At 38.7% G+C, this 24,955-nt stretch overlaps 1 protein-coding gene and 1 non-coding gene across 4 annotated transcripts in view; both read left to right on the top strand.

Moving 5' to 3' along the window:
* Positions 1–24,955, top strand: part of Smarca1 (SNF2 related chromatin remodeling ATPase 1) — a 630,075-nt gene that overhangs the window by 84,172 nt on the left and 520,948 nt on the right. Inside the window, exon 25 of one of the 3 annotated variants that reach the window (XM_074063781.1) lies at positions 6,327–6,468. The exons of the other annotated variants lie outside the window; for them this stretch is intronic. Coding sequence (XP_073919882.1) covers positions 6,327–6,371 — 45 coding nt within the window. The 3' untranslated portion in view covers positions 6,372–6,468. Of the gene's footprint in view, positions 1–6,326; positions 6,469–24,955 lie in introns of those variants that run through there. 3 annotated transcript variants of the gene reach the window in all.
* On the top strand, positions 4,786–4,950 carry LOC141419960 (U1 spliceosomal RNA). The gene has a single exon (XR_012444686.1). It is a non-coding gene; the product is annotated as a U1 spliceosomal RNA (small nuclear RNA).

Below are 24,955 nucleotides of genomic sequence, written 5' to 3' on the forward strand. Positions count from 1 at the left end.
GTTACTGTTATGACTAAGTTGGCGTGTCTAGGGCGGAATACTTGTATCACTTGGGTTACCATTGAGCATAGGTGCTCCAGCAAACCCAGGTCTTGAATTCAAACACGTGAGGTCTTTAGAAACACCAATTTTGTTCAGAATACCAGAGGAAATGTGTTGCTGAGTTTGACACTTCATGGATCTGTTTGACTACATGGCTCAGATCAAGGGATGGTCCACTGGTGCCACCTTTCTACTTTTACAGTGATTTGATCTCAGAAGCATTGTTGTGCTTTCTGCCACTGAGCCTTGGCCAGTCACCTCTGTCTTTTTTGCTCCATGTTGTTAACTTTATGCATTCATTTGCAATGTATTTATCTATTATTTATTCATTTATAAATTCATTCATTCAATTGTTCATTCTTCATTTCCAATTGGACCTCAGGTTAAACCCCTGAGAGAAGGGATTGTGGCTGTGATTTCTTGTTTAATAGAATGCCTTTCAAGCTTTGCAGCTACAGGGACTAGTTGTCTCTGTTCTTTCATTGTCTTTGTCTCTCATCAATGCTGTCTTTGTCACCTGGACACTTACCCTCATGTGCTCTTCCACTCAAATGAAGTAGCCCTCTCTTCAGACATTTTAGTAACTTACTCCAACTTTTTAAATTGGAAGAGTACCAGAAAGACACCAGCCAACATGAACACAGGCAGTTATATTTTCTATTTCTTTCAAGGTTACACGATATCTCTCTCAATGTCTTTGTCATTGTCATTATCTCTCAGCATCTCTACTTTTATCTGTATGTAGCTATTGCCTTCATGGATGGCTTACTGATTTTATCTCTTGGAATCCCATGTTATGCAATATATTCTGTTTTTATTGTTACTGTCCTGGCCTTGATTCTTTGTAGATCAGGGCATTTTTAATAAACTCCAGATCTTATTTCTAATTACTTCAGTTTTCAAATTTTTGCGTGGTAAGATCATACAGATCATCTTCCCCATAAGGTCACTTGTAGGTAAGTGGCTTGACTGACTAGGCTGCACCTAGGTCAGGGGCATATCCTATGGCTGTGGTTTAAAACTTGGCAGCATGAACAGCAGGCTGCAAGCAGGCAATGCATTAAGAGGCCATCATTGATACCTCCTTGTAGTTTGTTTGTTGCTTGTTAGTACACTAATCACTCTCCTACATGCAATGCCAAAGTTGTCTGCCTAAAACAAACCACTGATTTCACCTTAACCACAAACACATGCTCTCTCCACTCCTAGGAGAGAGGCAACCCAGTTTCACTTAGAAGCAATATGAAAGGAACACATTGGCTGCCTGTCCAACTCAGTGTCTATAACCTTTAGGGGGCATCCTCAATCTTTGATTCCCGGGCCTGCCTGTGGTGTTTAATAGAGCGTATACTGCATCCTGCAGCCGCTTGGTGATAGTGAATTATCTGCTAGGGCCATTATGCATAAATATATCATAGAGAAGTGGGTCCCTTTGTTAGGACATCTGGGCAACTGTAGAATCTGCTCTGGAGTGTTAGCCCTGAGATGCTCCAAGGGCAGCAGCAGTCTGCCTCCAGGTAATTTTGGCACTCTGGGTAAAGCCATCTTGCGGGGTTGGTTCTCAAACTTGGGCTTTCATCAGCACCATGTGGTTGGCCTGTTAAAACAGGCTTCTGAGCTCTATCCTGGGAAGTTCTGATTTAGTAGGAATTTGCATTTCTAAAAAGTTTCTAGGTGGTGTTGATATTGTTGGTTCAGGAACTATAACTGTTCTAGGATGCCAGCTTGAATTTGGCCTTTAAGTGGTCAAGCAGTGGTAGGGTTTTGTTGTATTATTGGTACTTTCAATCCAGGAAAATTTTGCTAGGTTATTTGCCATTCATATTGTTGAGGACCCATCAATTTGTAAACCTGAAATACAGGTTTCCTGTGTTCTGGCCCTCCTGGCACCTGGATTGCCACCCTTCCTCATGTGCCAATCACGATATCCACAGTCATCTTGGTAGTGACTGCCATTTGGTTCCAAATACATCTCTGTGTGTTTAGTGATACCTTTGTTAATACTTCTCCCATTCTCATAGGAAAGAACTAACCTCCAGTTAAAACAATCTCTTTATGTTTCTTAACTCAAATTCACAAGACTGGGAATCTGACCATCTGGTTAGGTTGACCAGACATGTCAAAGATTGATAGCTAGCATTTGGATCCTCAGTCTTTGGGTTGTGAGTCCATCCTGAGTCTTGGTGGCTGTGACTAGTGAAGAGCACACTAGTACAGTATATAACATGGCTGCCTAGGTAGTAGGGACTGATAGTAGAGTAGTTGGACAGAGGGCTTGGGGTTTGGCAAGTGGTGATGGATATTTTGAGTACTGTATATTGACTGTCAGGGTTGATATTTCAGATGGGATCTATCATACTGGCCATTTTTATTAATAATAGTGATATTTAATATAATATTAAATTATAATATCAATTAAAATACATTGACAATCACCAACTCAGCTGGTTATTAAAATGTTAAATATTTAGTTACTATAAATAGGTTTCTCCCTGAGCCCCTTGAACACTTCCCTGTACCCTAAGTGACTTGAACCATTCCTAGACTCCTAAAACCTTCTGACTACCCAGCAACTATAGGTTAAATTGTGGCATAATTAAGTGCTTTAGGCTTTTGTGCCAGGACTAAGATTGACCTCAATTTTGATTCACAGATGTCTGTGCCATACTGATTGTTAATTATTTGAGTGCCACCCCCATTACTTGGATAGAAAGAGGATCCAAAATTTACTTTACAAAAGGTAAATGTACAATATGTCCTATGTATACTTGTATCAGTGTAGTTGTCAATGTAGTTCATAGTTTGGGTAATTTGTTCTAAAAAATTTAACATTTCTATAAATTGTACATTTTAAGGTATTTTAAAAAAGAAGGAGAAGAAATTATGTCTTTAAAAAGCATTTTTAAGTGATGATCTTTCCTTATGTTCACTATCTTTTGCCAGGAAAATAAATTTTCAGACTCAGAATGACTAGCTTGCTGTAGGTTAGTACCATGTTCCAATAAAACTGATCTAGAGAAAAAAATCCCCTTTTCTTTACAGAGAAGAACTGATTTCATAGTAGAAAGAAATTTATTAGGATCCTCTACAGGGCTGTAATGGAAAACAACATCAAAGCAAACTGAATGTTTTTATTCCTACTAGGGATTCTGCATGATATACAGTGTGTGGCCATAGTTCTATGCAATGGTTGATCCAAGAATTCAGTAAATAACAAGGTCTCAAAATGAACATATGATGATTCATAGAACACATGATGCCTTGAAACAAAGTAGAATTCATCAAGCAATAGTAAAATATATAGAATGCAAAAGATTGCCTTGAACTTCCGCAAAACAAAATCACACTGGGTATATTCTTCAGCAGTTGAAGTGTGTTTGCTGAAAGCAACTGCATTGTGTAGTTCAAAGTTAAATAATATAAACTTCAGGAAAATGCAGAGGGAATCAAGAGCATTATTCAATAATTGTCTTCTGTTGCTAATCCTTTCAGTGCATTATTGAAATATGAACCATGACTATACCACAACATAACTACTTGTATGTTACTTGTGGAATAAGAGCTGTCACTTTAGAGTTGTAAACTCTTGATTATTCCTGTCTGGGGAGGTGACGTAGACTAGTGAATAGATATTGTGCTAGATGTCAAGAAACTTCCACCAAGTTCCCACACTCCTGCTAGGCTTAGACAAGGTAAAGGCATCGTGTTATGGGTGAAAGAGTACAGCTTTTGGAAATCTTACTCATCTGGGATCTAGTCCTAGCTTTGTTCACTTAGCTAGTAATGCAAGCTTGATGCATTATCTAACTTCTCTGAGCATTTATTTGCCCATCTGTAATGTGGGGATGATATACTCAGGGCTGACATTCAACTGATTTTACCCCATGGGTGGAGTAGTTTACAGCTGAGCTCTGTTCTGACCGGGCCACTCTCCCCTCTGATTGATGAGTGATCATGTCATCCTGGTGGTTAAATATTTTGACTATCGTTCCTAAGAAGACCTAATGGGTAGAGTTATTAGGAGCACAAAATGATATAATATATGTGAATAGCATCTATATGTAGTTTCCCTGTACAACTTAAAAATGTTTTTGAGCCTAAATAAAGGGAAAGAAAATTTCTGACACTTTTTCTTTGTGATTCTAAGAGGTTAACTTTATGTTTTACATTTATTCAGCATCATTTACATAAACATTAATTTCTTAATGTATACCAGGCACTGATGGTGCTGAAGGTAAAAGAATTGAACACTGCACAGTCCCTATCCTTGATGAGTTCATGGTCTCAGAAGCAATAAACTCTGATTTCAATCCAAACAACTGTAAGAGTTGGTGTGAACCTATAAGGTACCTTTGTGCAAATTTAATAAAGAGATCTTCTCTAGTTGGGTACAGCCTGGCTTGGTAGCTGAGCTCAGGCTGCATTTCAGCTGCCACTTGCTTCCTGGTCTGAGTATGCTTAGGTAGTGTGTAACATATTCAATTACACACGGTGGCCTTGACAGCTGTTGTAACAGAGGTATTTGCCATATGCTACAGGGCTGTACTGGTAGGAAAATACTGAGTTTTGCAAAATAAATAGCATTTGGCCAAATATTGATGAAGGTGAAACATCAGGGATTGTGCAAAGACAGAAGTATTGAAGAGCTAGGAGATGAAGGGGAATCATTGATGCTTCTACCAGAAAATATATTTGAACTTTGTTTTAAAGAAAGGGATGATAATACAATTAAACGTTAAGGCTATACTTACCTGTCAGGGGAGATACCATGATCACCAAGGTGGTTTTTCCCAGGGCGAGGCTTATCCATTGCACTCTGGATGTGCTGACCCCTGCCATTTCCCCAAAGGTGGGAAACTTGACTGCATAATTTGTGGCAGAGGGGGACAGTGTTCATGCTCTCCCCTGCTTAAAAAAATGTTAAAGCTAATTTATGTGTACATCAATGTTTTTTCATTTTTCATGTATTAGCATGCTTCCTGGGGTTTTTAGATAAACAACAGAAATTTATTTCTTACACTCCTAGAGATGGGGAAGTCCAGATCAAGGTATCTGCAGCTATGCTTCCTGTTTTAAAACTTTCATTGGTATTAAAAATTTTGCTTTGAGTTGGTGAGAACACACTTGTCCCCTAAGGTTAATTAGTTGAGGTGATCTAATGCTTTTCCAGTAGCCCTCAGGCCTATACAAAGATCAATGAACAAAGGAGGCTAAATGAGTGAGTGAAATATTTTTTGAAAAAGAAAAAGAATATGGAACATCTTATCACTGAATTATGGATGGTGTTTTCTCTCTCATTTTTTTTGGTCTTTTCTTTTTTGGTCCTAGGGATCAAACCCAGGGCCTCAAACGTGCTAGGTGTGCACTCTACTACTGAGCTATAGCCCAGCTCTTGTGTATTCTTTATAGAACATTAAATCAGAGTTTTAGAGCTTTGAGATCTTTGGAGACCTTTGACTCTAATCTCCTCATTTCAAAATGATTTTATTGTTCTTCTAAAAATGGAACATGTCCATTACAAAAAAAGTCTCTAGAAATTCAAAGTAAAAAGTTGAGAGCTAAAACCATCCCAAATTCTACCATCCTGATGTAACTACCATTATTAACATGAGGTTAATAGCATTCTGTATATCTAATTACATACATATAGACTGATGATAAATGAAAGGAACAAATATTTGATAAAATCTGGATCATACTATACATATTTTAAACAAAATTTGCTTTTACTTTTTAACAGCATACATAAAACAACATAAAATAGAACTGTACATTTTGGAAAAACATTTATTCCCCACTTGGATATCATTTTCTAAGACTGAGGAAAAAATGATGATCCCTTCCCAATAGGGTTGGAGTTATGTGCTTTTTCCTTTTCATAATTTTAAATAATATTGATTGACTCCATGCTATGAAAGATGAGAAAATGCCATATATTTTTCCTCTTCTTATCAAGATCTATAACATTTGCATCATGTTGTAGGAATCATTTAGAAATTGTGTTTGACTACCTGTTAACAAAGACATGACTTATAGTGACTTGACCACATAAAAATTTAGTCTTGAGCCAGGCTTGGCAGTCCATGCCTATAATCTCAGCACTCAAATACTAAAAACAATTTAGTATACCATTGAAAGGAAGACTGGAGGTAGGAGTCAGAGCTCCATGAAATCATTAGGAATCCAGCTTGTTCTGGCTTCCTGATTTGCCATGTTTAGTGTGTGACTTTTATTTTCAAGGTCATATGATGACTGCTAAAGTTCTACTCATATCTATGTTTCAGGCAAGAAGTAAAGAGGAAGAAGAAGAAGAAAACATCTTCCAGTAGCCCTCAACTGTTTTTTATATTTCATTGCCCACCCCATCTGCAGGAGAGATTGAGTAATGGAGTTTTTCCAGAGCACATTACATTGTTAAGGTGGATAGTCCCTATAACTTAATTTCCATAGTTGTTTCAGTTTAGTTTTACATTTATATCATTTTAATGCCTAGAACATTTAATTCATTTTACCAAAGACTATAAAATTTTTATTTTGCTTATCTCTTGCCTTAAGCAGTTTTTTCTGGAAGGTTCCATGGGCACTGTGTTATATACATTTTGCTTATGGTTTCTTTCCTAATTCCAAGGCATTATCTGCCTTATTTCCTTTGGTTGTTCCACTTTTAAAAAGATGGTGTAAAATTTTTGATACCTGTTGTTTTCTGTGGATGTCTCCCTCCTGGAGTCCTCCATCACCTTGCTTTAATCTGTCCCATTTACTCTCCAGTCCTAGTGTAGGGCAGTCATCATATGACTTCTATTCACTGCAATCTTTGGGTGGACCCACTGGTTCTTGGATTGCAATGTCTTTTTTAGTATACTGTTCTTTCTTGCTGGAATAGATCTTCAACTTCCCAGGAAAGAATGTGTGAGATACAAATTTCTGAGTTATAAGTATCTGAAAGTGTTTTGATTCTATTCTCACTCTTATTTGATAGGGTTGTAGTGAAGAATTCTCCTTTGAAACTATGTTTCTTTCACAACTTGAAGGCAGACTCAATTGTCATTTAATCCAATGTTCCTGATGAGAAATGTGGTGTCAGCTTGATTCTTGTATTTTTCTAGGTCACCGATTTTGCTGTCTTTGGAAGCCTTTAGCATTTCTCTATTTTTTGTGTTTTGAAATTCATAGTGGCTTATTGTAGAGCATTTTTGATTCATTGCACTGGTCACTGGGGGGCCGCTCTGATATAGAGACTCTATTATTCATGAAGTCTATAAAGCTTCTCTAGTGTTTTTTGTTCTGATAATTTCTTCTCCTCTGCTTTTACTATTCACTTTTTTGAAACTGCTGTTAATAAGATTTGGAGTTTTTGAACGGATCCTGTATGCCTCTTATCTTTTTGCTCAGACTTTCCATTTCTTTGTTCATTCTATTTCTGAGAAATTTCCTCAAATTTATGAACAACCTTGTTGCTCTTGTCACTAAATTTTTATTTGGAAATCACATTTTAAGTTCATGAAAAGTCTTTCTTGTTCTCTGATTGGTCCTTTGTTATAACATTTTTTCCATGTTTTAAGGATGCAGTATCTTGAATCTCTCAGAGGACATTATTTAAAATTGTTTCATTCTTCTTAGTGTCAAAGTTCTTTTTATTCCCTGAATTATTGTTTTTCTTGGAGCCATTTTTCTGTTTATTATTGATTTCTTTTCCATTGCAAAATCTGTTCAAATGCCTGATAATCCCTGGGTATTGTCATCTATCTGAATAATGCAACAAAACATAAGCAACTGCTTGGGAACTCTGTGCTTAGCTTGTCAACTGGGTGTTTTGCTTTAGGGTAATCTGATAGGCAGACCCCACAGATCAGAAGGCAGAGATGCGTTTGTTCTAGGGCTGTTTAATTTCTCCAGAGAAGAAACCTTCTTTCCCTTGACTGGGATAGAAATCTGGTGACTGATATTTCTGTGCATGGGAAATTGGAGGTTGGGGAGAGTCGACTGTTCATATTCAGCTATTAGTGCCTGTGTTGTCAGTTCTGCACCTCACCCCTAATCTTTGTTGTCTTTGGTGCTTCTCAACTCCATGTTTCCTGAACATCAGAAAATTATACTTTCTAGTTCCCTTGAAGGGCCAAATGATTAATTTTGGCTCTCTCCCTCCCTCCCTCCCTCCTTGTCTCTTTCTCTTTTTTCCCCCTTTGGATCATGGGCACAGAGGTTGGCTGTAGAAATAATTGACACACATGATCATTGCAGCCTTCATTTTTGAGTCACCTCATAGAGAACTGCTACCTTGGAGAGTTGGCTGGTTTACATTGGACTTTTCAGGAATGAGCAGCTTTTATGCATTGAGACTTGCAGATAATTGCTACCATATAAGTCCAGCTTACTGTGATTCATTAACATCCTTCTACATCCTTGTTCATATTTTCTATATTAGTTATTCATTAATGTCTAATTATTTTCATTTGGGCTGTTTAGTGTGTTATTATTGACTTGTATGGGTCAACAGATAAACACTTTAGAGTAGGTGAATATGATCGAAGTACATTATATGCATGCATGGAAATGTTACAATGAAGCCCCTATGTACAATTAATGTACACTAATAAAAAAGAAATAAGTACTGAATTTCAATCCATTGAAAATACTTCTTTGTCTTTAGCATATCTTTTGATTTTTTATGATATCTTATATATAAGTTTTAAATTAATGTAGTCAAATTTGTGAAGTTTTTCCATCATTTGTGCTTATTGTGTCCTGCTTAGTATGTCCTTTTCTACCTTTATGTCACAATGATAGTGTCCCATTTGTAATTCTAAATATTTTGAAACTTTGCACTTTGCATTTACGTCTTTAATTCATCTAGGGTTTATTTTTGTGTATGTTATAAGGTACGGATCACATTTTGTTTCCCCCTACCTTTGGAGATTACAAATTGTTCCGGCATCATTTACACTAATTTACAATGCCACTTCTGTTGTATGCCAAGTACCCATATGTATGTGGACCTGACTCTGAAAAATTGATCTACTTCAGGGATCAGTGAACTATGTACCTCAGGCCAAATATGGCCTAGGACTGCTCCTAAAGCAGGCTAATAATATTAGTGGTGGATAGCCAACCCAGGCATATCCCTCTGATATTGTTGCCCTTTCTACTCCCAGTGCCTACCTCCCCTTCTGGTTGCCACTCCTCGTTGCTTTCCAGGGCAACCTGGGCTTCCCAGTATCTGCCTATTTGTTGGAGGCTCTATGTTGGTAACTGTCAGCATGGAGCAGTGAAATCCCTTTCCCATTGGGATCTCAGTCTTGGATTATTGATTTAGCAAGTTAGGATGGACAAGCTCTCTGGGAGGAGAGCTGCATGTGCTGAGGTTTGGGTGTGGCTAGGACTGAAAATGAAGCTGTGGTAGCTGTCCTCTCTTCCTTCCTCCAAAACCATCAGGCCTTTCTCCCTTCTCAGAGTGACGAAATATGACAGCTTTCTGGAAGTGGAGAAGATACTCAGGACCTAGGACTTTCCAGACCAAAACCAAGGCTCAGGAGAACCAGGATAGTTGGCCAATGGTCACATTACTCCAACAGAGGGCTTGTTCATTACGTGAGTCAACCTATTCCAGGCAAACAGTGTGCGAGACAGGCAGGAGTTTTTCATTATGTAAGGTTTGCTGTGCAAAGCCTAAAGTTTTTATTACTTGATGCTTTACAGAAAAAAAATGCTAACCTGTGATCTATTTGATTACTTTTATGCTGATATGTTATTTAAAAATTAATCCAGTTTTATAATAAATTGGTGTCTGGTAGGGTGAATCCCTCTTCATCTTCAAAGTTTTCTTGTCTATTCTTGGCCTATTTTACTTCCATATCACTTTCAGAATTAGCTTCTCAAGTTCAATGAAAATGTACTGTTGGGATGTTGGTTGGGATAGAATTGGATAGTAGCTTTCTTTTTCATGATTATACACGTGGTTAGTTTTATTCTTAAGTGCATTACAGATTTTGTTGCTATTCTGAATGATATTTAAAAATATACATTTTTTATAAGGATAGTGTAATGAAACCCACTAAACACTGTTTGAAAAAGGGGGAGGACAGAAGGGAGGAATGGAATTATAAGACAGTGAACTTGTTCAAAGTACACTTTATGCATGTGTGGAAATATCACAGTGGAATCCCCTTGTATTACTAATGTATACTAATTCAAAATAAAATAAAAACTTAAAAAGATGTAAAAACGTAACAAAAATATTTTTGAATTGATATTATTGGTGGAACTGGGGTTTGAACTCAGGGCTGCACGCTTGCAAAGCAAATGCTCTACTGCTTAAGCCACACCTCCAGTCTGGTACATTTTATTTATTTATTTATTTTTATTGTTTTATTATTCATATGTGCATACAAGGCTTGGGTCATTTCTCCCCCATGCCCCCACCCCCTCCCTTACCACCCACTCAACCCCCTCCCTCTCCCCCCCACCCCCTCAATACCCAGCAGAAACTATTTTGCCCTTATTTCTAATTTTGTTGTAGAGAGAGTATAAGCAATAATAGGAAGGAACAAGGGTTTTTGCTGGTTGAGATAAGGATAGCTATACAGGGAGTTGACTCACATTAATTTCCTGTGTGTGTGTGTTACCTTCTAGGTTAATTCTTTTTAATATAACCTTTTCTGTAGTTCCAGTCTGGTACATTGAATTGTGAATGTTGATTTGATTTCCAGCAACATTGCTGAAATCTTCTATTATTGCCAGTAGTTTATTGCAAAAGTTGTGTGTTGGTCAGCTTTCCATTGCAGTGGCAACAAAGATTTTATTTTGGGTCATGGTTTCAGAGGTTTCAGTCCATGATCACTTGGCTCCATTGTTTCTGGGCTTATGGTGAGGTAGAACACGATGGCAGGGAGGATTGGTGGAGCAAAACTGCTCAGCTCATGGTGGCCAGGAAGGTTGGGAGAAATAGAGATACAGATGTAGATAGATAGATAGATAGATAGATAGATAGATAGATAGATAGATGATAGATAGAGACATAGTAATAGAGGGGATGACCAACCATAAATGGCAATTTTCTGTCTTTCTTTATACTGTCTTCTCATTTCTCTTTCGTATTTGATTATTCCCTGTGGTCTATATTGAATAACAATAGTGATGAACATTTTTCATTTGTGTTTTGATTCTAATGGTTATAATTCTAATATTTCAATCTTAAGTATGATGTTTATAGCAAGATTTTGGTAGCTACTTTTTATCAAGTCAGGGAGGATTCTTTACATTCTGAGTTGGCTAAGAAGTGTTTCTAAAATCACGTAAGTGGGTGTTGCAATTTGTCAAATGCTTTTTCTGTACCTACTGAGATCTGATGCATTTTCTATTCTTAATTTTGTGAATTACAAAGGTTTTGTAATGTTAAACTGTCCTTGTATTCCTGAGACAAATACCACTTGATTCTAATGTCTAAAACATTATAATACATTGCCAGATTTAGTTTGCTAATATTTGATTTAGTATTTTACAGAAATGATAAATGTTAGAGTGTCCTGTTTTTGTCTTCTTTTTTCACTGCTCTTTTTTTGTTGTTGTTCATTTTTCACATGTGCATACATTGTTTGGGTTATTTCTCCACCCTGCCCCTCCCCCACCCTTCCCCTCCTTCCCCGCTCAGTTCCAGGCAGATCCTGTTCTGCCATTATCACTAATTTTGTTGAAGAAAAGACATAAGCATAATAGGGAAGACAAAGAATTTTTGCTAGTTGAGTTAAGGATAGCTATACAGAAAGATTCCTACTATTGCTCTCATGTACCCATGTGTTACGACCCATGTTGATTCAACTCTAACTGATCTTTACATTGGTTCCTGATCCCCTGCTCATGATAACCTGTCATTTTAAGGTTTCTGTATTAGTTCCTCTGGAGTGGGGACATCAAATGCTTTCATGTTTTGGGTTTTCTACCTATTCCTATATCTCCCGTATGTGCTCTCCCCATTTCTTGTGATCCAAGTCCAACAACATTGCTGCATTTGCCCTAGATCTAAAGTCTGCATATGAGGGAGAACATATGATTTTTGGTCTTCTGAGCCTGGCTGACCTCACTCAAAATGATGTTCACCAGCTCCATCCATTTACCTGCAAATGATAAGATTTCATTTTTCTTCATGGCTGAGTAAAATTCCATTGTGTACAAGTACCACATTTTCTTGATCCATTCATCAGTAGTGGGGCATCTTGGTTGTTTCCATAACTTGGCTATTGTGAATAGTGTTGCAATAAACATGGTGTGCAGGTGCCTCTGGAGTAAATTGTGTTGCATTCCTTTGGGTATATCCCCAGGAGTGGGATTGCTGGATCATATGCAGGTTTATGTTTAGATTTTTAAGAAGTCTCCAAATTTTTTTCCAGAGTGGTTGCACCAGCTTGCATTCCCATCAGCAGTGGATTAGGGTTCCTTTTTTCCCACATCCTCGCCAGCACTTGTTGGTGGTGTTTTGGATGATGGCTATTCTAACGGGGGTGAGGCTGAATCTTAGTGTGGTTTTGATTTGCATTTCCTTTATGGCCAGAGACGGGTGAGCGTTTTTTCATGTGTTTTTTGGCCATTTGAATTTCTTCTTTTGAAAAAGTTCTGTTTAGTTCAGTTGCCCATTTCTTTATTGGTTCATTGATTTTGGGAGAGTTTAGTTTCTTAAGGTCCCTGTATATTCTGGTTATCAGTCCTTTGTCTGATGTGTAGCTGGCAAACAGTTTCTCCCACTCTGTGGGTGGTCTTTTCAGTTTAGAGACCATTTCTTTTGTTGTGCAGAAGCTTTTTAATTTTATGAAGTCCCATTTATTCATCCTTTCTCTTAGTTGCTGGGCTGCTGGGGTTCTATTGAGGAAGACTTTGCCTATATCTATTTGTTCCAGAGTGTTTCCTGTTCCTTCCTGTACTAACTTCAGAGTTTCAGGTCTGATATTTAGGTCCTTGATCCATTTTGAGTTGATACTAGTACAGGGTGATAAACATGGATCTAGTTTCAGTTTCTTGCAGATGGATAACCACTTTTCCCAGCAACATTTGTTGAAGAGCCTGTCTTTTCTCCATCGTATATTTTTGGCACCTCTGTCAAAAACGAGGCAGGTATAGTTGTGTGGATTCGTATCTGGATCTTCTGTTCTGTTCCACTGGTCTTCATGTCTGTTTTTGTGACAATACCATGTTTTTATTGCTATTGCTTTGTAATATAGTTTGAAGTCAAGTATTGTGATACCTCCAGCATTGTTATTTTTGCTGAGTATTGCCTTGGCTATTCACGGTCTCTTGTGTTTCCAAATGAACTTTAGGGTAGATTTTTCAATCTCTGTGGTGAAAGTCATTGGGATTTTGATAGGAATTGCATTAAACATGTGGACTGCTTTTGGTAGTATAGCCATTTTTACTATGTTGATTCTACCAATCCATGAGCACAGGAGATCTTTCCATCTTCTGTAGTCTTCCTTGATCTCTTTCTTCAGGAGTTTGTAATTCTCCTTTTAGAGGTCATTCACATCCTTTGTTAAATTTACTCCTTGGTATTTGATTTTTTTTGAGGCTATTGTGAATGGAATTGTTTCCATGTATTACTTCTCAGTTTGTTCATTGTTAGTGTATAGAAAAGCTAATGATTTTTGTAAGTTGATTTTGTATCCTGCCACCTTACTGTAGCTGTTTATGATGTCTAAGAGGTTTTGGGTAGAGTTTTTTGGGTCTTTAAGGTACAGGATCATATCATCTGCAAATAAGGATATTTTGACAGTTTCTTTACCTATTTGTATTCCTTTTATTTCTTCTTCATGCCTACTTGCTCTGGCTAGAAATTCCAGTACTGTGTTGAATAAGAGTGGGGATAGTGGGCACCCTTGTCTCATTCCTGATTTTAAGGGGAATGGTTTCACTTTTTCACTATTAAGTATAATATTGGCTGTAGGTTTGTCATATATAGCCTTTACAATGTTGAGGTACATTCCTTCTATTCCTAGTTTTCTTAGAGCTTTTTTCATGAAGTGGTGTTGGATCTTGTTGAAGGCTTTTTCTACATCTATTGAGATGATCAAGTGGTTTTTGTCTTTTCTTCTGTTGATGTGCTGTATTACATTTATAGATTTCCGTATGCTGAACCACCCCTGCATCGCTGGGATGAAGCAGAGTTGGTTGTGGTGAATGATCCTTCTGATGTGTTGGATTTGGTTTCCCTTTATTTTTATTTTATTTTATTTTATTTTATTTTATTTTATTATTCATATGTGCATACAAGGCTTGGGTCATTTCTCCCCCATGCCCCCCCCCTCCCTTACCACCCACTCAACCCCCTCCCTCTCCCCCCCTCCCCCTCAATACCAAGCACAAGCTATTTTGCCCTTATTTCTAATTTTGTTGTAGAGAGAGTATAAGCAATATAGGAAGGAACAAGGGTTTTTGCTGGTTGAGATAAGGATAGCTATACAGGGAGTTGACTCACATTAATTTCCTGTGCGTGGGTGTTACCTTCTAGGTTAATTCTTTTTGATCTAACCTTTTCTCTAGTACCTGTTCCCCTTTTCCTATTGGCCTCAGTTGCTTTTAAGGTATCTGCTTTAGTTTCTCTGCATTAAGGGCAACAAATGCTAACTAATTTTTTAGGTGTCTTACCTATCCTCACCCCTCCCTTGTGTGCTCTCGCTTTTATCATGTGCTCAAAGCCCAATCCCCTTGTTGTGTTTGCCCTTGATCTAATGTCTGCATATGAGGGAGAACATACGATTTTTGGTCTTTTGGGCCAGGCTAACCTCACTCAGAATGATGTTGTCCAATTCCATCCACTTACCAGCTAATGATAACATTTCGTTCTTCTTCATGGCTGCATAAAATTCCATTGTGTATAGATACCACATTTTCTTAATCCATTCGTCAGTGGTGGGGCATCTTGGCTGTTTCCATAACTTGGCTATTGTGAATAGTGCTGCAATAAACATGGGTGTGCAGATGCCTCTGGAGTAACCTGTAGTCACAGTCTTTTGGGTATATCCCCAAGAGTGGTATTGCTGGATCAAATGGTAGCTCAATGTCTAGCTTTTAAGTAGCCTCCAAATTTTTTTCCAGAGTGGTTGTACTAGTTTACATTCCCACCAACAGTGTAAGAGGGTTCTTTTTTCCCCACATCCTCGCCAACACCTGTTGTTGGTGGTGTTGCTAATGATTGCTATTCTAACAGGGGTGAGGTGGAATCTTAGTGTGGTTTTAATTTGCATTTTGTTTATTGCTAGAGATGGTGAGCATTTTTTCATGTGTTTTTTGGCCATTTGAATTTCTTCTTCTGAGAAAGTTCTGTTTAGTTCACTTGCCCATTTATTTATTGGTTCATTAGTTTTGGGAGATTTTAGTTTTTTAAGTTCCCTATATATTCTGGTTATCAGTCCTTTGTCTGATGTATAGTTGGCAAATATTTTCTTCCACTCTGTAGGTGTTCTCTTCAGTTTACAGACCATTTCTTTTGATGAACAGAAGCTTTTAAGTTTTATGAGGTCCCATTTATCTATGCTATCTCTTAGTTGCTGTGCTGCTGGGGTTTCGTTGAGAAAGTTCTTACCTATACCTACTAACTCCAGAGTATTTACTACTCTTTCTTGTATCAACTTTAGAGTTTGTGGTCTGATATTAAGATCCTTGATCCATTTTGAGTTAATATTGCTATAGGGTGATATACATGGATCTAGTTTCAGTTTTTTGCAGACTGCTAACCAATTTTCCCAGCAGTTTTTGTTGAAGAGGCTGCTATTTCTCCATCGTATATTTTTAGCTCCTTTGTCAAAGACAAGTTGGTTATAATTGTGTGGCTTCATATCTGGGTCCTCTATTCTGTTCCACTAGTCTTCATGTCTGTTTTTGTGTCAGTACCATGTTGTTTTTATTGTTATTGCTTTGTAATATAGTTTGAAGTCAGGTATTGTGATACCTCCTGCATTGTTCTTTTGACTGAGTATTGCCTTTGCTATTCATGTCCTCTTGTGTTTCCATATAAATTTAAAGGTAGATTTTTCAATCTCTTTAATGAATGTCATTGGAATTTTGATGGGAATTGCATTAAACATGTAGATTACTTTTGGGAGTATAGACATTTTTACTATGTTGATTCTACCAATCCATGAGCATGGGAGATCTCTCCACTTTCTATAGTCTTCCTCAATCTCTTTCTTCAGAAGTGTATAGTTCTCCTTGTAGAGGTCTTTCACATCTTTTGTTAGGTTTACACTTAGGTATTTGATTTTGTTTGAGGCTATTGTAAATGGAATTGTTTTCATACATTCTTTCTCAGTTTGCTCATTGTTAGTGTATAGAAAAGCTAATGATTTTTCTATGTTGATTTTATATCCTGCTACCTTGCTATAGCTATTGATGATGTCTAGAAGCTTCTGAGTAGAGTTTTTTGGGTCTTGAAGGTATAGTATCATGTCGTCTGCAAATAGGGATATTTTGACAGTTTCTTTACCTATTTGTATTCCTTTTATTCCTTCTTCTTGCCTCATTGCTCTGGCTAGGAATTCCAGTACTATGTTGAATAGGAGTGGAGAAGAAAAAAAAAGAGTCTGGAGACAGTTCTGAGAATGGTATCTGGGGCTGTGGCTTGCCTGACTGCTGCTGTCAACCTGCTGTTGCTGGACGCATTATTTATGCAGATCTCTGGGGTGAGCTTAGCACTCACCTGGCCCCAGAGGCGTTGTTTACTCAGAGTTCTCCTGTGCTTGAGCCTCTGCTACAAGCTTTCCCCTTTTCAAGCACTGGGAAAGGTGACACTGCACCCGCTTTCTCAGGCCTGCGTGTTTATTTACAGTTCATGTGGGAAGTGGGTCTTCCCCCCTCTCCTGTGCAGTTTTCCTCCCACTGCCACTTTTACAAGCTTTCCAGCTCCTGATTACTGGGCAGTGCTGCTGCCTCTGCCAGCCGCCATGTTTGTTTACAGCTCACGTGGGAAGTGGGTCTTCCCTCCTCTCCTGTGGAGTTTTCCTCCTTCAGCCACACTCACAAGCTTTCCCATTCCTGGTTGCTGGTCATGCGCCCCTGCTCCTGCCGGAGCCTCTCCTGCTTGCCTGGCTTGTTTATTTATAGTCCCGGGAAGGATTCCCTTCCCCCAATCTTCGGTGCTCAGTGCGCCCCACCCTCTTTCCCATGTGTCTTATATTGATTTCATTGCTTATTACTCAGTTTCTCTTTTTTCCCTGGGTGGAAATCAGTCTGTCCAGGGGGCTATGCTGCTCTGGCCCAGGGTTGTGTGTGGGTGTACCACGGTACTGCGAAGCTCACCTTGTCCGCATCTTCCCAAGCCGTCTGGGCATGGGCAACTGGTGGCCCGGGGGCCCTCCTGGTTTCTCCGTTTAACGTGAAGTGGAGATTCTCTGTGCTGGCTCGAGGTGTGGAGGGTTCAAAGTTTTGCCTCTTCTCGGTGATTTTGCCTGCAAAGTGTGTCTCCAGCGCCTCTCCAAGATTTCACTATAGGAGGCTTGCTTTCTGCTTCCTCCCTCTAGCTGCCATCTTGGAATCCCCTCAAAGGCTTCTTGTTGTTATTTCATTTTGATTTTTTCCCCTTTTATTAGTATGGAGTGCCCTTCTTTATCTTGTTTGATCAATGTAGGTTTGAAGTATACTTTGTTCGACATAAGTTTTGCTACCCCTGCCTGTTTTCGGGGATCATTGGCTTGGTAAATCTTCTTCCAGCCTTTCCCCCTAAGCCAGTGCTTGTTTCTGTCAGTGAGATGGGTCTCCTGTAAGCAACAGATTGTTGGATTTTCCTCTTGAATCCAGTTTACCAATCAGTGTCTTTTTATGGGGGAATTTAGTCCATTAGCATTCAGTGTTAGTACTGATAAATATGTGGTGATCCCTGTCATGGAGTTGTCTTTATTGATTAAGGGTTTGATTGTGTGTGGCTGAATCAGTGTTACTCTTTACTTTTTTGCCTTTTCTTCTCCTGTGGTTTGGTATTGCCTGCCCTTTCATGGTTTTTTTTTGCTTTCATTATCTGTGTGCAGAATTCCTTGGAGAATCTTTTGTAGTGGTGGCTTGGTGATCATATATTGTTTTAATTTCTGCTTATCATGGAAGACTTATTGCTCCATCTATTTTGAATGATAGTTTTGCTGGTTAGAGTATCCTAGGGTTGAAGTTATTTTCATTCAATGCCCAGAATACCTCAATGTTTTTAAGGTTTCTGTTGAGAAATCTGCTGTGATTTTTGATGGGTTTACCTTTGTATGTTATTTGTTTTTTCTCTCTTACATCCTTCAATATTCTCTCTCTATTCTCTGTGTTTGTTGTTTTAATGATAATATCTTGTGGGGTAGTTCTATTTTGGCCAGGTCTGTTCAGTGTTCTGGAGGCTTTCTGTACCTGAATGGGCATAGTTTTCTCTAGATTTGGGAAGTTTTCTGTTATTATTTTGTTGAATATATTACGCATTCCTTTTGTTTGCACCTCTTCTCCTTCTTCAATGCCCATGATTCTCAGGTTTGGTCTTTTGAAGGAGTCAGTGAGCTCCTGCGTTTTCTTTTCACAGGTCTTGAGTTGTTTAATTAATAGTTCTTCAGTTTTTCCTCTAATTGCCCTTTCATCTTCAAGTTCTGAGATTCTGTCTTCTGTTTGTTCTATTCTGCTGGATTGGCCTTCCATTTTGTTTTGTATTTCTGTTTCGTTCTTTTTTTCTGAGGTTTTCCATATCATGGGTTACTTCCTCTTTAATATTGTCAATGTTTGCCTTTAATTCACTTATCTCTCTGTTTATGGTGTTCTCTTTTTCATTTTGGTGTTTATTTAGGGCTCCTATGTTTTCATTTGTTTGTTTTTGTGTTTCTCATATTCTTTATTTTTGTCCTCTTGGAATTTCTTGAGTGCCTCCTGGGTGTTTTTGTTGTCTAGTAACATCTCTATGAAATTCTCATTAATTACCTGTAGGATTTCTTATTTCAGAGTGTTCTTGTGGGCTTCGTTGGGTTCCTTGGTGTAGTTTATCTTTGTTATGTTGAAGTCTGGGTCTGGGTATCCATTTTCTTATTTTGCTCTAAATCCTGCAGTACTTTATTTTTTTGGGGGGAATAGTTTCCTTCCCTTTTTCTTCTTCCCATATTTCCACTAGGTACCATTTCTGTCCCTGGACTATGTGTAATTTAGTATTAGCTGGGTTACAGTGTTAATACTAACAGCATCAAAGAAGAATGATAAAAAAAGAGAGAGAGCTGGAAAGATAAAAGGAAGAGAGAAGAGAGGAAAAGAGAAAAAAATGGGAGAGATGGTGGGTGATCAAACAGCAAACCAGGCAGCAAATCCCTTAAAGAAGGGGGAAAAAAAAGAAAGAAAAAAAATCACCAGTTCTGGAACTATAGAACTGCAGTCTTAGTTTTTCTGATGCTAGTTCTTTAGCTTCCAGACATGTCTGTGTTTGTCTCTTAGGCAAGTCTGGAGTGCTCCTGTGATGGGTGGCAGGTCGGTGAGGTCCCACGGACTTATGGGTGGAAGCCTTTAGTTGAGGTGAACTAGTGGGCCTTTGGAGCATAGGCCTTGTGTGCCTGAAGGGCGCTGGCTGGTGGAGTGGAGATCCTGCGTGTCTGTGGATTGCCAGCTTGGCAGGCTTTAGGGGCACAGTCCCGGTGAAGATCGTGCAGGCCTGTGTAGGTGTGAGGGGCACAGCCCAGCAGAGATTGTGGAGGCCTGTGCAGGCCCATTGATGATCATGAATGTCTGTGGATCACTGGCTTGGCAGGCCTTTGTGGCGTGGCTTGGCAGAGTGGAGATCATGCAGGCCTGGGGGGGCGTGGCCAGTAGAGCAGAGGTCCTGCGTGTGTGGATTGCCAGTGTGGCAGGCCTTGGGGGCATGGCCCGGCAGAGCAGAGATTGTGCAGGCCTGTACAGGCTTGAGGGGCGTGGCCTAACAGGGTGGATGTCGTGCAGGCTTGCGAAGGCCTGGGGGCACGGCCTGGTGGAGCAGAGATCATGTGTGTGTTGATCCCCAGCTTGGCAGGCCTTAGGTGCACAGGCTTGCAGAGTGGATATTGTGCAGGCCTGTGCAGGCCTGAGGGTGTGGCCTGCCAGAGATCATGAATGTCTGTGGATCCCCAACTTGGCAGGGCTTAAGGGTTCTTCTGGCGGATATAGTGCAGGTCTCAAAGGGTGGCGTTTGTGGTAGCATGGCCCTGGTAGGGCCAAGGAGCAGGGCTGGAAGATTGGAGATCCCATGGCATGTGGCGCAGTGGCTCTGCGGGCCTATGGGGTGCGGCTTGGCGTGCAGTGCTGGCTATTCTTTTAGTATATTGTGTCCTGGAGAAGTCTTCCATGAGCTAGGGGTTCAGAGTGCTGATGTTCAGCTCTCCTGGGTGCTTTACCTCAGTCAAACATGTCTCCAGCCTCTCGGCAAAGTCCCTGGATCACGGAGCTCAGGAGGTCTGCAGCTGTGTCCCGGTCGCCATCTTGGATCCCATTTCACTGTTCTTTTCTAATTTTAGTGTCAAGGTATATTAGACTTAGCAAATAAGTTAGAGAAATTAACCTTTTTTCTGCTTTTCCTTGAACATTTTATATATGATCTGGATTATGTGTTTTTGAAAATTTGGTTAAATTGGCTTCTAAAACCAGAGGGGTCTTTGCTATGTTTAATCCATTTTCATTTATTGTGATCACTGATACATTTTTTTTGTTTTGATTCTTACATGGGTATCTTACATTTCATTTATCCATTCATCAGTTGATAGAAATTTCTTTTTCTGTTTTTGGCTGCATGAATAATGCTGCTATGAATATTTATATACAGGTTTTCTTATAGACATTTGTTTTCAGTTGTCTTGGGTACATAGCTAGGGGTGGAATTGCTGAGTCTTATAGTAACTCTATTTTACTCTTTAAGGAACCACCAGTGATTATTCTCTTCATTGATGGGCTTTTCTCTTTTTCTTTTCACCATCTATGCATTTGGACAGAAAAATGTGACTTAACAAAGTGTAATATATATGTTTTTCTTTAAGGCACTGGTGTTTGAATTCAGGGCAGGCTAGAAGCAGGCATTCTACCACTTGATCCACTCTGCCAGCTAATATATATTCTTTGAGACAAGATCTCACTATATAACCCATGTTGGTCTTGAACTCCTAATCTTCCTGTTTCAGCCTGGAAAATTATAAGCATGCACAATCATGCCTGACATAAAGTCTACTATTAATCACTATATCTGATTTTCTGAGTAATGGAAGGACACCAGAACATAAATACTCATCATTACCTTCTTTTCCATGTTATTTTCTGTATATTAACTTTGTATCAAATCATTCCTATTATTTTTGCTTATTTTTATATTCAGTGCCTTTTAAATTTATGAACATGCTTTTCATTTTCTTTGTTCAACATTGTTTTTGTTTGTTTGTTTGTTTCTGTTATTTTGACTTTATATACCCCAGGTTGGACTTGAACTTGAGATCCTCATGCCTCAGCCTCCCAGTGTTGGGATTACAGATTTGAAACACCATGCTTGGCTCAACTTTGTTTTTTGTGTGCTAAACTTTCCTTCTGAAATTATTGTTTTTCCTTACTGAAGTACACATTTTCATTGTCTTTCAGCAAAGGCCTGCTAGTCGGAAATGCTCTTTGTTTTGTTTATCAGACACTGCTGTTTGTTTACTCTCACTTCTTAATGATTATTTCACAGACATAAGCTTCAGGGTAGCAGTATTTTCATCAGCACTTTGAAGCTATCATTCCACTTTATTTGAGCTTCCATTGTCAACCAAATAGTCACTGTTTTGTAGGATTATTTTGTTTTGTTTTATCTTTGGACTTCTGTATAATGAGTGCCAAAAAGGCAGTGATTGGCACTTAGGATAGAAAAGTTCATCACTTTGAAGCTACATATAAAACTGCTTCCTGAATATCCAGCCATGGAAAACATTCTGCTGGGTTACGGTGATTTGAGAAATTAATTTAAACTTCACATGGGGCTGCTTATTAAAGAAAAGCCATCTTTGTGGCATATGCACAATCAAGCAGCTGATGCATTCTCCATTTCTTGAGCTGCAGTGCAGTGTCAGGAGGGTCAAGTGACTTTTCTTGTAAAGAGAAAAGACCACAGGATAAATGAAAGGAAGATTAAAAAAGAAACATAAGGAAAAGAGTAAACTATTATGTACTAAATTTTAAAAATATGAAAGTCATTTTGAACTTTCTGTGTTGTGTAATGGTGTGGTGTACATTTTTAATAACAAAGTAGTGACCAGCATGGTATTTCTTTAATTTATTTAATCAAAACCAAGGGTTTAAAAACTATATAAAGTGTCTTTGAATACAAGGCCAAACAAGAACTAGGACAGTGCTGCTTTTCTTTCTTTGGTTAAATGAGGCTTGGTTATCAGCATAACATAAATTTTATTTTAATTTTATTTCTTGCTGGCAGTAGGGCTTGAACTCAAGGCCTCACGCTTGCTAGGCAGGCCTTCTTCCACTTAAGCCATGCCTCCAGTCATTTTTACTTTAGCTATTTTTGTCCTGGGGTCTTGCATTATGCCCAGAATGACCTGGATCACAATTCTCTTATTTATGCTGGGATGATGGGCATATGTCACTGCATTTAGATTTTATTGGTTAAGATGGGGTCTCACAAACTTTCTTACCTTGGCTGTCCTCAAACCGAGATCCTCCTGGTGTCTTTCTCTTGAGTAGATGGAATTGCAGGCATGTGCCATCACACCTAGCCTATCATATAGGTTTTATAAAAACACAATGCTAGAAACAGAGTTCTACATTTGTAAGGTGGAACAGGAAGGACAATGACATTTAATTCACAACTTCATTGTGTCTCAACACTTATGTTATGTTCCAATTCATAGTTAGTCCCTATAAAACTTAAAGGATGCTTGACATTTCTATCGGAGGTAAGGAGAAATAGAGTGATTTAGTCCAGAGAGATTTCAAGATGACCAAGAGAATTTCAAGATAGGAGGTGTTAATTCATTTATAAAATATTTCATTTTTGTTGATATTATTTGAATTTGGGTTCCATGCTAACATTTCCAGAATTATAAATGAGTCCTATTACTGGTGTGGAATGTCATTCTTAAAGGGACATTAGTGATCATGAGAGGTAATCCCTGTATTTAATAAAAGGGAAAATTGAGACTCAGTCATACAGTGAGTCAGGTGAGAGTTGGGGCAAAAATGTAGGTCACTTAACTCCTAGTCTGATGTTATTTCTGATAGCACCTGTAACTTAAAACTTGTTTGTTGTTTTGTTTTAATTTTAATTTTTTGGTGGTCCTGGGGTTTTAAACTCAGGGCCCCCTGCTTGCTAGGCAGATACTCTACACTTGAGCCACACACCCAGATCTTTTTTCTTTAGTTATTTGTAGGATAAGCTCTTATATTTTACATGGACCAGCCTCTGACCACAATCCTCCTACCTATGTCTTGCACATAGCTGGGATTAAAGATGTGTACAACACCTGTCTGGTTGCTAACACATCTTGTTAGCAAGATGGGGATCTTCCTAACTTTTCATATGGGCTAGCCTCGAACCACCATCCTTCCAATGTCCACTCCCTGAGTAGCTGGAATTACAGGCACACACCACTACATCCGGCCTTGTTTTATTTTTTAAATAGTTGAACCAGGCATGGTGGTCAACACCTGTAATCCCAGCTACTTGGGAGGTGGAAGCAGGAGGATCACAAGTTCAAGTCTAGTCCAGGTAAAGTAAGTGAAACCCTACCTCAAAAGCAAAATAAAAACAAAAGTACGGGGGCATAACTGGAGTGGTAGTGTTTGCCTAGCAAGCATGAAGCCTTGGGTTCAATCCCCAGTAATACACACACACACACACACACACACACACACACGCACACACACACGAAGTTGTTGTGTTTGTTTCCTAGAGTTAGTGTGACAATCCCTGAGTGGCTTCAAACAATAGAAATTATCTCATTATCTCTTAGTTGTGGAGGCTGGAAGTCTGAAATCGGGTGTTAGCAGTGCCATCCTCCCTGTGAGAACATGGGTAGATTCTGGTAGTGATCTTAGGTCCTTGGTGGTCCTTGGTTTGTAACTGCAGCACTCCAGTCACTGCCTCTGGTGTCACATGGCATTCTCCTTGAATGCTTTTGTTCAAACTTCTCTCCCCTTACAAGGGTACCTTATAAGCATACTTACTGGATTAGGGAACAACGTAATAACTTCTTGAGTATGTCTGTAAACACCCTATTTCCAAGTCACATTCACAGGTACTGGGACTTAGGATTTCAACATATTTTGGGGTAACATGATCCAAATCATCACAACAGCTTTACTGAAATATAATTAACATACCATATATGTTGCCCATTAAAGTGTTCAGTGTATGTTTTTTAGTATATTAATAATGTTGTAAAACCAACACCACAGTCTGAGTTCAGAATTTTCATTTTCCCTAAAAAAAACTCCATGCCCATTTGTGTTTACTCCCAATTTCCCTCCTCCCTGATCTATCCTAGTCAACTACTAATCTACTTTATGTCTCTATAAATATGACTGATCTGGACATTGTATGTAAATGGAAGCATGCAAAAATGGTCCATTATAGTATTTCCTTCACTTAGAAAAATGTTTTCAAAATTGATCCATGAGCACATATCAGTACTTTTTATTATTTTTATAGGCTGAATAGTATGCCATTGCACAGATATACTTCATTTTGTCTATCAAAATCCATTCTTCAGTTGATGCACATTTGCTTCCACTTTGGGTTCTTATGGATAATACAACTATGAACGTTCCTCTGCAAACTTTTGTATGGTCATGTGTTTCATTTCTCTTGCATCTGTGACTAGGAATGGAATTGCTGGGTCATGGGCTAGCTCAGTATTTAGTAATTTGTGGAACTTCCAGATAGTTTTTATAGTGATGGACTGTTTTACATTCCTGGCAGATATGTGAGGGT

The sequence above is a fragment of the Castor canadensis genome, chromosome X (genome assembly GCF_047511655.1).
Source record: "Castor canadensis chromosome X, mCasCan1.hap1v2, whole genome shotgun sequence".
NCBI lineage: Eukaryota > Metazoa > Chordata > Mammalia > Rodentia > Castoridae > Castor > Castor canadensis.